The 13,374-nt window shown below is 39.3% G+C and overlaps 1 protein-coding gene across 3 annotated transcripts in view; it reads right to left on the reverse strand.

Moving 5' to 3' along the window:
* LOC126471539 (UNC93-like protein) overlaps positions 1-13,374 on the reverse strand; it is a 417,881-nt gene that overhangs the window by 80,422 nt on the left and 324,085 nt on the right. For all 3 annotated transcript variants that reach the window (XM_050099766.1, XM_050099764.1, XM_050099765.1), the window contains one exon: positions 1,373-1,640. In XM_050099766.1, the coding sequence (XP_049955723.1) occupies positions 1,373-1,640 (268 nt within the window). The remainder of the gene's footprint in view (positions 1-1,372; positions 1,641-13,374) is intronic.

Raw genomic sequence — 13,374 nt, forward strand, 5'->3', positions numbered from 1 at the left:
GGTCAAATACAGAGAACGAATGGCAGCTTATAGTTCGTACAGAAACCAGATGGCAGTTATAAGAGCCGAGGGGCATGAAAGGGAAGCAGTGGTTGGGAAGGGAGTGAGAGAGGGTTGTAGCCTATGCCCGATGTTATTCAATCTATATATTGAACTAGCAGTAAAGGAAACAAAAGAAAAATTTAGAGTAGGAACTAAAGTCCATGGAGAAGAAATAAAAACTTTGAGGTTTTCCGATGACGTTGTAATTCTGTCAGAGACAGAAAAAGATCTCTGAGAGCAGCTGAGCGAAATGGACAGTGTCTTGAAAGGAGGATATAAGATGAACATCAACAAAAGCAAGACGAGGATAATGTAAAGTAGTCGAATTAAATCAGGAAATGAGACACAAAGTAGTAGATGAGTTTTGCTATTTGGGGAGCAAAATAACTGATGATGGTCGAAGTTGAGAGGATATAAAATGTAGCCTGCAATGGCAAGGAAAGCGTTTCTGAATAAGAGAAGTTTGTTAACATCGAGTATAGATTTAAGTGTTAGGAAGTCTTTTCTGAAAGTATTTGCATGGAGTGTAGCCAATTATGGAAGTGAAACAGTTTAGATAAGAAGAGAACAGAAGCTTTCGAAATGTGGTGCTGCAGAAGAATGCTGGAGATTATATGGGTAGATCACGTAACTAATGAGGAGGTACTGAACAGAATTGAGAGTAGAGGTATTTGTGGCTTAACTTGACTAGAAGAAGGGATCTGTTGGTAGGACCTGTTTTGAGGCATCATGGGATCACAAATTTAATATTGGAGGGCAGCATGGAGGGTAAAAATCGTAGAGGGAGACAAGAGACGAATACATTAAGCAGATTCAGAAGGATGTAGGTTGCAGTTGGTATTTTGAGATGAAGAAGCTTGCACAGGATGCAGTAGCATGGAGAGCTGCATGAAACCAGTCTCTGGACTGAAGACCACAACAACAACAACAAAGGCTTAATGAAAAGCCAAGTGATTTCCCCAGCCTTTAGTAAGCTGCGAATTATTTTTGACTGCAACTATTAATTGGTTCAAATGGCTCGAAGCACTATGGGACTTAACATCTGAGGTCATCAGTCCCCTAGACTTAGAACTACTTAATCCTAACTAACCTAAGGACATCACACACATCCATGCCCGAGGCAGGATTCGAACCTGCGACCGTAGCGGTCGCGCGGTTCCAGACTGAAGCGCCTCGAACCGCTCGGCCACAATGGCCGGCGCAACTACTAATTGCTTATCGTTTCTCTTGTCTAGATAGTAGCTAGTAAAAACAATTTTTTAAGAAAATATTATTCTACCAGCAGATATACTGTTGTGCGAACATTGCGAATAGTCTAGAAGGCACCAACCGTTTATTTGAACAGCCCAATGTCCGTCTGCTGCGCCGAGCAGTCCCGCTATGATGAAGTAGACTGCCGTGTGCGAAGCGGCTGGCTTCCAAAGCAGCATGGCAATCATTACAGCCAAGTGCGCCACGCCCACTACGCACACCAGCAGCAGGGAGCCGACCTTCTCCATCAGCCAGCCTGTGACCAGCGCGCCCCCAGAGTTCAGCAAGCCATACACAACGATGACGAAGCCAATCTGGGAGATACCCCACGCGCACGCGACGAAAGCCTGTAACACAAACAGTCACATATGTGTATTTCCTTTGTTTCACTGTTATGTTTGATACGATCGACGCCACAAGACATTAACCCACAAAGCTATTATTTATCATTTATTTATTTCAACAAAGCGTATGACTCAGTGGCCAGAGATGCACAATTCAATGTCACGAATTTTAGACCTGTCATCCGGAAACCCTAAACAGGTCGTACATATTCAGTACTAAGGGTAACATGCAATGTTTAAGATTATGTACAGAGTATCTCAAAAATGTTGCGACGAACTTCTAGGGGAGGTGGAGCACATCATAAGGATTAATAACTGCATAGCAACCCATGGGCACGAACGCCAGGGTGGACTGGTAGACGAAGTCTAAGGTTCAAATGGTTCAAATGGCTCTGAGCACTATGGGACTTCACATCGGAGGTCATCAGTCCCATAGAACTTAGAACTACTTAAACCTAACTAACCTAAGGACATCACACACAACCATGCCCGAGGCAGTATTCGAACCTGAGGCCGTAGCGGTCGCGCGGTTCCAGACTGAAGCGACTAGAACCGCTCGGCCACACAGACCGGCGGAAGTCTAAGATCGAAAAGGAAAGAAGACAGTGATTGGTTTGAAGCATTTATCGGACATAATGAGTACACACGGTGTACGACATGAATACTGCTCTAGCATTACAACAGATGCTCAAAGTTTGCACCGTCACACGCCACGCATATCTCACACCGAGGCTGAAGCGCCTAGAACCGCTCGGCCACAGCGGCCTGAAAAATTAAGGCAAGAAAAGGCCTCTATATCCTTAGCCCGAAATGTTCCGGAAAAGAGTTTGTAAAAAAATTGGACTTTATGGAAAATTATATATCAGATCCTACCGTCCCTGCTGAAGAAAGGAAAGGTTTTAAGAATATACTGTCTTATATAAAGTCACAATTAACGAAACGATGGTTTGCTTCACGCAAAGTTGAAAGCAGAGTCGTTCGCATAGTTAAACGAACGCAGTAAAAGACCTAAGACAGAGCGATTGACAAACAATTTTTGGGGCACAGAATTAAAGTATGCCAGTCAAAAGAAGCTCCGTGAATCAGGAAATGTTGAGAATTCCAAAGTGGTTAAAGGTATTACTTCATCACCTATACGAGGAGCAAAATATGGACAAGTATTAGATCTGAGCAGCTGAGAGTTAAAACAAAGAGGGCTTTTACATATCGAAACCTTATCAGTCTTTGTGGAAGCCTCACTGACAGGGAAACAATACGAAATAATACCAACAACTGATAAGAGGGTCTATCCTTGTTACAGTACCCTTCAAGAAGTTAAAAAGCAATGTTGCCCCGTGACTGAATCCTATTAGGTGACTGCCATATGTTTGGATATTCAACTTCAATCCGTGCTTAATCACACATGTGAGCGATTAATATTATACTTAGAAGAGTTTTTAAATGATCTTACAAATGACGACAAAAATGCGTGGGAACTTGTCTATAAATAGGTTATGATGGTTCACAGCAAATTCAGTTTAAACAAAAATTTGCAAATATCCATGCGAACATATTTCAGTCATCTTTAGTGCCTCTGCAACTTACTAGTCGCACAAATGAAGACCTAATTGTTTAGAAAAGTCCTACAGCATCAACCCATCGCTATTGCATACCAATAAGAATTAGATATATTCATGAAACTATTGATGTTACAAATAAAGAAATTGGTTGTATCAACAGGCAAATTGAAACATTTCAAGAAACAAAAATTACAAGAACAGAGTGTGATTTATCAATAACACACACATTGCTAATGACTATAGCAGGTGCAAAGGTCTGCAATACAGCAACAGAGACAGTGTAGACAATGAGATGCCACATTAGCAAGGCTACCTCAGAAGACTTGAATGACTTGTGAGAAACGAAAGTAGTAAATACAGAAACTCTTCAGTCCGGCCTGTCTATACTCTACGCCCGAATTAGATTTTTCTAATTTTTATTGCAGTTGTCTTATAAAACAAACGTCAAAAAGTGGCAGATCCGTTCAAAATAGGAAAAGAAACTTGTTCAAAAGGGGAAAAAAGGCACCCAAGAAATGTTAAGAAATCGATGGGAATTAATTGTAGATGTTCCCAAGCGAGGCTATGAAAGTTGTAATGACGGAAATGCCAGAAAAAGATTTTTACAGACCTGAAACATCATCAGAAATAGCTAATCTGTCGATTCAGCGTTATTCTTGAAGATATTTCCAGTGGACAGAAGATAGACGTAGACAAATTTTCTGCTAATATTGTTGAAACAGCAAGATTGTATGTTGACTGATGTCCATGGCATTTTACGTCTCCCACAATAGACAAGATTTTAGTGCATGGCCCCACTGTCACTGAATGTGCTCTCTTACCAGTAGGTAGTTTATCAGAAGAACCAGCCGAGGCTCCCAATAAATGCTTTCGTATGTGCAGACAAGCATTTGCCAGGAAATTCTCACGAGAAGCATGCGGTCTGCACGTAATAAACAGGCCACTACTGATATCTCATACATTAATAGCGGGTGTAAGACCAAAGCTAAAGAAAACCAGCAAAACTTTCTAAAAAGAAATATTACATTTTCTGCTCTCAAGCGAAGGAAGGATTAGGCAGGTCCCCCAAACTGAAAATGCTAATGAAGAGGTGTTCCCAATAAAAACATTGTTCATTGTCAGATGAACAAGACTTGTAGATATCGTCTGAATAATATATAGTATTGCAGCTAAGAAATAAAAAATCTAATGTAAATACTATAAATTTGTTTTATTTCATGTTACAAAATATGTAAATACATTATTACCCTACAAATATGTTCTATAGGGTCTCACAGTACAGAAAATACCAAATACTAATTTTTTTTACAATGTTTTGCATGAAATGCTCCTAGGTGCGGCGTACGACGTCGTTTACCACAATTCTCAATTCTTATAATGCGCCCAACCACCCCTAGAAGCTTGTCGCAACATTTGTGGGACACCCTGTATATAAATTACATTACCAGCAACTGTTTTTAATGCTGATGTAGAAGTAAAACAATTCAAAATGTAATCAAATAAGAAAATAAAAGGAATTAATTCAAGTTCTCAGCGAATAACTTCCACCTTATATTACTCGATATGTTATTGGAAGCTTCGGAAGAACTCGAGATTTGCCGACTGACTGCAACTATACCCAGTTCTCTGCCTATTATTACTTCACAATTATACATTGCCCAAACTGGTATATGCGTGACACACCAATCGTCGAGTCTATGCATACGCGTGTGAGTGGTGGCCATTGTTTTTTTTTTTTCACTTATACGTATATATTTTAAAGTTTCTCTTGGTTATATTTATATGTGCCTATTATTATCTATAACGGAGCAAACACTTCTTATGACCTAGAACACAATAGCGAATTCGGAGACTAAATTTAATTAGCAAAATAACGCGTGCTGCATTAACAAATGCAATATAAGTTAAGGGCGAAATATCTGCTCCATTAAAAATAAAAAGACAAGGGGAACGATTATAATCTTTACTGTTTAAGTGTGTTTTAGAAAAAAGTGTAAGGGTCCGGAATTTGGAACTCAAAAATTATAGAATTGAAACAAATATTCTACGGAGTAAATCAAATGAAATCACGCTCAACTTTTTATCATCTGTAGCCGTCTCTGCAGTACTTCCAGCAAATCTAACGGTAGCAATACCTCAAGTATATCTTTTAGCGAAAATTCGAGGAACCTGTCTCAGAATTTCAACTGAAGAAAACTAAATTCGTGACAAATTTTTAAAAAATTCACCAATATATGTAGAAAATCCGATAAGTAAGACAGAAAGAGCTAGTATATTTAAATATCTTGGAGGAAACAGAATGAATTAGAGTGCTCTAGAGTGGACGTAACAGTTACAAAATCTGGATAGCATACGGTTAACTAAAAAATTTACAGGGGGTGTATCTCTATAAATACGAAACTATGATGTTCAATCCAGAATTTTTGTATGCTGGTGAATGCTGAACACTGAACTACAAGCTGGACGGACCAGAGATACTCTAAAGACGGATAGTTAGAAAATTAATGGGCGCAATACAAACAAAACACGAGCAAATAATAAGACGCAATAACGAGTTGTATACAGTGCGTTTCACAATTGGTATTGCAGGCTTCTAGAGGTTTTAGAAGGGATTTAGCAGACAAGGCTTTGGTAAGGAACTCATATCTGGAAATGTAAAGTTTGCTAGTAAAATAAGTTCAAAGGTTAGATTACTATTAAATCTCTCGCACACAAACTGTGAAGAGGGCACCATCGTCACTCCCTGTTGAAAAAATGACGTCATATACCATGTTCGTACGACGACGACAACAACCGTTCCGAGCAAGTGGCGCATTTGCAACTAGGACGGTTGACTGTGGTGCGCCACGGACGAGCCGCAGTCTCCACTTCGAAGAGGATGTCCGTCTCGTCGGACATAACGAGACGACGACGACTCCTCGAAATATTGTCCACGCTCCTATAGGGCACCCAGGGCCGAGCTCGTTGCCTCCGCTGTGTCGTACAGCGAAGCGGGAGATTTAAAAGTGATACGATCTTCAAACTCATATACATTCAAACGGTATATCCCCGGACATGAGTTCCTTATCAAAACCTGACTACTAAGTCCCCTCTACATGCTCTAGAAGCCTGTAAGAGGTATTATGAAACGCCCTGTCTATACAGTATGAAATAATGAAGGAAATGGCAATGCGAAGTTTACTCTTTTTTTTTTTTTGACATCTATACCGAATGGAAGAGGACGCGCTAAAACTGAAATATCGCCGTAGTTCTGCGACGAGAAGTTGCCGATAGCACGTATCATAGAAATAACGACTGAACTGGAAGCAAATGGCATCAAGTGATCATTAACAACATATAAGAACGTTTTCATAACTAAGACTCTGATTTGGAAGACTACCATGTTGTATGAACAACAATAACCGCAGAAATAGTAGTAATAAAATAATAATAATAATAGCAAGAATTGTGCTAGGTACATCCACTATGAATCATCCCTGATTTCACTTTAGATTACTCGGAATACTCGAGGAAAATACAAATCAGGATGACTAGACAAGGTAACAATCTCAAGTCGTAATTGCAAGAAATTTCGTTTGAGTAGCTTACTATAGCAACACCAGCAGTTAAATAATCCTGTGGTAGGTAATCCTGCACCCAGAAAATCCTTCAAATTGAACTTGACAATATCACCTAGTAAAACGCATAACTTTCTTAACAATAATGAGAGGCTTACAGAGATTTTTCTTATGTCGTTTGTTCGCTATTGGGTGTAGCAGTCTTTTGTCAAATTCATCTGTTATTCTAGAATTGTCGGCCCAATGAATCTTTAGAATTTTTGTGATTTTAAACATAAAGGATAGGCAGTTCATGTAAAGTCGTGGGAGATGCTGAACTTGCTGTCATTTATTTTCCAAGCTAATCCTGTATTTATTCATCAGAACTGGAGTCCTGCAACATAGGCACACTTTTCTATGTTATTCACATTAATGTCTCCCGGAACTGCTACATGACATTGTTAATGGAAACACTGTACTCTAATCTGAACAGAAGCAATCTACAGGAGTGCGACTATCGAGTGTCTGCAGAGGTACTGTGCGTCCTGTTTGTGCTTTAGAGGCTCGCATTAGTAGATTTACGTTGAGTCAGGTGTTCCGAAGGGCTGGCACGGTAGTATACACGTAACTAAGTGAGTGCATGATATAGTATGGCAAAGAGACACATAAAAATACGACGTCACAAATGATAATTTTTGCCAGGCAGGGATTCAAACCTGGATCTCCACTTATCGGTAGCAGTCACCTAAACTATTAGCGCATCTGGGTATGGCTCTAGGCCTGACACAAATTGTTAGTGTCACTGATGTTTTCTCCTATTATTTCCGAACAGTACAATCAGAAATCCTCACATGGTGTATGTGGAGAACGTACCACTTGCAGACATTGGGAACAGATTTGCTGGAAAACCGTGGGTACCCTGCCACAGGGACGTATATCAGATGAATTACGCTCGCTGTACTGAGGTGCGTGGAATCAATGAGGATGAAGACAGGCCGGCCGGTACGGCCGTGCGGTTCTAGGCACTTCAGTCTGGAACCGCGTGACCGTTACGGTCGCAGGTTCTAATCCTGCCTCGGGCATGGATGTGTGTGATGTCCTTAGGTTAGTTAGGTGTAAGTAGTTCTAAGTTCTAGGGGACTGATGACCACAGATGTTAAGTCCCATAGTGCTCAGAGCGATTTGAACCATTTTTGATGAAGACAGCCCAACTCAGTGATATTAAATGAAGAGTGGAAATGCCAAATCTGACATTCGTCAGGTGAATGAAAAAACAGTGTATCTCTGTACAACTGATTTGTATCCAAACATTTGGAAGATAGTCTGATAACACAGATTTATGTTTTTCGCTGAATTACCACAAAAAATAATTACAAAAATTAGAATATAAATGCTTTATTAAGAACATTCTATTTGACATACCAAGAAACAGTGTTAATGAGTGCCAATAAGAAATTTTTTACAATTTGATAGTTGGAAAGAAGGGAACAGCAACAAGCCGCTGTTAAAAATGCTATTTATTTACATAAATAGTGCTATTACCGGATCCAAATCGTCAGGTCATTCTTCAGACGACTGTTCACATTTATATAAAGTCTGGTGTTGTTTACTTTAATCGTTGCCTTTTTCGCCAACAACTAATGTAAACTAGTGTAATATAAGTGTGAACAGCCGTCTGAAGATGAACCTGTCAGTTCTAAACAGGTAACAGCGCTATTTGTTTAAATAAATAGCGTTAAAACAGTGACTAATTAATGTTTTCTTCTTTGCATGAATCACTTTGTATTTTGTACACAGCATCAGTCTCAAGAATGTCAGTTTTCGACAAAATAGCAGGAAGAATGTTTTTGTTACAAATGCCACTAATTCTGAGGCACTTCGTTTTATTTTTCATAATAGAAGTACAGAAATACAGTAATAAGTTTTTAACTAGTAGTCAACAAAAACCACTTCTCATATCTTTTAAATTTTGGAATTCCAAAGAAAAGCACTACTTGATACAAAGAGCGTGCATCACCTACTGACGCATGTTGAAAGTATTGCCGGCCGCGGTGGTCTAGCGGTTCTAGGCGCTCAGTCCGGAACCGCGCGACTGCTACGGTCGCAGGTTCGAATCCTGCCTCGGGCATGGATGTGTGTGATGTCCTTAGGTTAGTTAGGTTTAAGCAGTTCTAAGTTCTAGGGGACTGATGACCTAAGATGTTAAGTCCCATAGTGCTCAGAACCATTTGAACCACTTTTTTTTTTGAAAGTATTTTTCCCTGGATTGACATATGCATTAAATCTAGGGATATGTGGCACAGTTCGGAGAACGCGATAGCTCTGAAAACGCGATTTGTAAAAAAAAAAATATCACGAGGATGTTTTCCATTTCCACTCTTCAAATGTTATCTGTTCAGAAATTAATTACATTACGTGTCCGCCGTTTCTGAACGTATTTACCTGTCATCGGTACATTTCATTGATTCCATCTACCCTGATTCCACTCATTTCCATTAACTTAATTCAATTGCTAGGCAGATAATTTGCTTGCGCTCTGCCTCCGTCATTCGGCACGTGACCTATCTGTTATCTCTCCTAAAAGCTGGCAACGGTGGTCGATACACATTGGCTCGCTGTTTCTGCCTCTGAAATTATCTAGAATTTTTTTCACCTTTGCGCTCACAGAAGAGAACACCAATACCGAACACAGACCACTGTTGATTTTGACCGCATTCTCCCTGCAAAGTATCAGAGTAATTGCTTATGGCGGTGAGTAAAAGCATTACCAAATGTTTGATGACACTCGACAATCAATGAATCGTAGTAAAAGATAATCTGAAAAGAATAAAGAGTTTTGTTAATTATAAATGAAAATTAAAACTTGTAACACAAACAAAGGGCTGCTCACTAAATTCCGAAATCCGATCATCGCCGAGGATGTAGAGCATATATTATTACCACCAACCTTCAAATCGCGCAATAATCACCATTCAAAGATGAGGAACAATAGAGCTCGTACTGAGACGTTCAGACAGTTGTTTTTCCCTCGCGCGATCCGCGAATGGAACAGGTGGAAGGGGGGGGGGGGGGGAATAGGACTTTGGCGCGAATGCCCTCCGCCACACACCGATTGGTGGCTAGCGGAGTATGTATGTAAATGTAGAAGAAAACCCTTCTTGTTTGTTAGGATGTGATATCCGTTGAGTGTGAGGAGAACAGAGTTGTTCAGCAAAGACTGAGGAATCGACATTTTGTGAAAGTCATGGAAAAAAGGTATTTTAGTATCACTCTTGATAAAAATCAGGACGAACCTGAATTAGCAATGAAGGAATGAAAGTTCGAGTATAGCATCTTCTCGAAGTCGAGTTTATTAGAGACTGAGAATCAGATAAATTATCCAAGAATGGAAAAATCAATTGGACTTCTCTGTATCCACCCCGAGTGATTAAGGAAAATTAGGTAGATACTACTTTAGCACTGCAGGACGTGAAATTGAATGCCCGTTTTTTATTTATTTTTATTTATTTATTGTTCCGTGGGACCAAATTAAGGAGAAGTCTCCATGGTCATGGAACGAGTCAATACATGAAATTGTAACACGATATTAGAAACAGATGAAATGAAATATAAAAAAACATTCAGGTGACAAGTCGTAGGTTTAAATGAAGAAAATCAACAATGTAACACTGGAATTTGCTTAATTTTTTAGCTCTTCCGGGAGCTCCTCGACAGAATAGAAGGAGTGAGCCATGAGGAAACTCTTCAGTTTAGACTTAAAAGAGTTTGGGCTACTGAAAATATTTTTGAGTTCTTGTGTTAGCTTATTGAAAATGGATGCAGCAGAATACTGCACTCCTTTCTGCACAAGAGTCAAGGAAGTGCATTCTACATGCAGATTTGATTTTTGCCTAGTATTAACTGAGTGAAAGCTGCTAACTCTTGGGAATACGCTGATATTGCTAACAACAAACGTCATTAAAGAAAATATATACTGTGAGGGCAATGTCAGAATTCCCAGATTCTTGAATAGGGGTCGACAAGAGGTTCTCGAACTTACACCACATATAGCTCGAACAGCCCGTTTTTGAACCAAAAATACCCTTTTTGAATCAGAAGAATTACCCCAAAAATTAATACCATACGACATAAGCGTATGAAAATATGCGAAGTAGACTACTTTTCATGTTGAAGTGTCATTTATTTCAGATACTGTTCTAATGGTAAATAAAGCAGCATTTAGCTTCTGAACAAGATCCTGGACATGGGCATTCCACAACAGCTTACCATCTATCCAAACGCCTAGGAACTTGAACTGTTCCGTCTCGCTTATAATATGCCTATTCTGTGTGATCAAAATATCGGTTCTTGTTGAATTGTGAGTTAGAAACTGTAAAAACTGAGTCTTACTGTGATTTAGCATCAAATTATTTTCCACAAGCCACGAACTTATTTCATGAACTACATTATTTGTTACTGTTTCAATATTACACACAAGATCCTTCACTATCAAGCTGGTGTCATCAGCAAACAGAAATATTTTTGAATCACCTGTAATACTAGAAGGCATATCATTTATATAAATAAGAAACAGCAGTGGCCCCAGCACCGACCCTTGGGGAACGCCCCACTTAACAGTGCCCCATTGGGACTGAACATCACTACCACTCTCAATATTGCGGAGAATTACCCTCTGCTTTCTGTTCTTAAAGTAAGAGGAGAACCAATTGTAAGCTACTCCCCTTACTCCATAATGGTCCAACTTCTGCAGTAATATTTTGTGGTCAACACAGTCAAAAGCCTTCGTTAAATCAAAGAAAACACCTAACGTTCGCAACCTTTTATTTAATCCGTCCGAAACCTCACAGAGAAAAGAGACTATAGCATTTTCAGTTGTTAAGCCATTTCTAAAACTAAACTGTACAGTCGACAGCAAATTATGTGAATTTAAATGCGGCAGTAACCTTGTATATACAACCCTGTCGATAACTTTAGCAAACACCGATGGCATAGAAATAGGTCTATAATTATCAACATTATCCCTGTCTCCCTTTTTATAAAGTGGCTTCACTACCGAGTACTTTAATCGGTCAGGAAACCGACCACTCCTAAAGGAAAAGTTACAGATATGGCTGAGAACTGGGCTAACATACATAGAACAATACTTCAGTATTCTGCTAGATACCCCGTCATACCCATGTGAGTTCTTGGTCTTTAGTGATTTAATTATTAACTCAATCTCCCTCTTGTCAGTATCATGGAGGAGCATTTCAGGTAACAGTCTCGGAACACTTTTTTCTAAGAGCGCTATATGATTCCCTGTTGGGACTAGGTTTCTATTTAGTTCACCTGCTATATTCAGAAAGTGATTATTAAATACTGTACATATATGCGACTTATCAGTAACACGGACACTCCCACTACGCACTGATTCTATATCCTCGACCTGTCTCTGCAGACCAGCAACTTCCTTTACGACTGACCATATGGCTTTAATTTCATCCTGAGACTTAGCTATTCTATCTGCATACCACATACTTTTTGCCTTCCTAATAACATTTTTAAGCACCTTACAATACTGTTTGTAATGGGCTGCTGCATTTAGATTTTGACTGTTTCTAACGTTTTGATATAATTGCCACTTTGTTCTACAAGATATTCTTATCCCTCTAGTCAGCCACCCAGGCTGCCTGTTTGTGCTAGTATCCTGTTTTAAACGTTCTAACGGAAAGCAACTTTCAAAGAGCATGAGAAAAGTCTTGAGAAAAGCGTTATATTTATCGCCTACTGTATCAGCGCTATAAACATCTTGCCACTCTTGTTCCTTTATAAGGTTTACAAAGGTCTCTACAGCAACTGGATCAGCTTTCCTGAACCGCTGATGACTATATTTAACACGTGTTGCAGCACAAAAATCTTTTAAAGTTAAAATTTGTGCATCATGATCTGAAAGGCCATTCACATTTTTGCTAACAGAATGCCCTTCTAGTAATGAGGAATGAACAAAAATGTTGTCTATGGTTGTTCTACTGTTCCCTTGCACTCTCGTTGGAAAGAATACGGTTTGCATTAGATTATATGAATTAAAGAGGTCTACCAGCATCCTCTTCCTTGCACAATCACTTATACAATTAATATTGAAGTCACCACATATAACTAACTTTTTGTATTTCCTATAAAGTGAACCAAGAACCTCCTCTAGCTTTAGCAAAAATGTTGTGAAATCGGAGTCTGGGGATCTATAAATCAACAGTTAGAAGTTTAGCTCCGTTAAATTTAACCACACCTGCACAGGATTCAAACACCTTTTCAGTGCAGTACTTTGAAACATCAATTGACTCAAATGGGATGCCGTTTTTCACATACATGGCTACTCCCCCACACCGCATAGAGCTCCTCGAAAAGCTGCCAGCCAACCTGTATCCTGGTAAAGGAAGCCTCTGAATTATCTCCTTATTTAAGAAGTGTTCAGATATACCAATAATTTCAGAGTCAACATCTATAAGCAGTTCACTAACTTTATCTCTAATACCTTGTATATTTTGATGAAATATACTAATTCCCTCATTACTCTGATACCTAAGCTTTGTCAAAAGTGATTCCCTTGTTAGAGAGACTTCCCTTAAGCAGGAATACCAATCAGCTGACTTCAATCTTAAAAAG

Source organism: Schistocerca serialis, chromosome 3 (genome assembly GCF_023864345.2).
Source record: "Schistocerca serialis cubense isolate TAMUIC-IGC-003099 chromosome 3, iqSchSeri2.2, whole genome shotgun sequence".
Lineage (NCBI taxonomy): Eukaryota > Metazoa > Arthropoda > Insecta > Orthoptera > Acrididae > Schistocerca > Schistocerca serialis.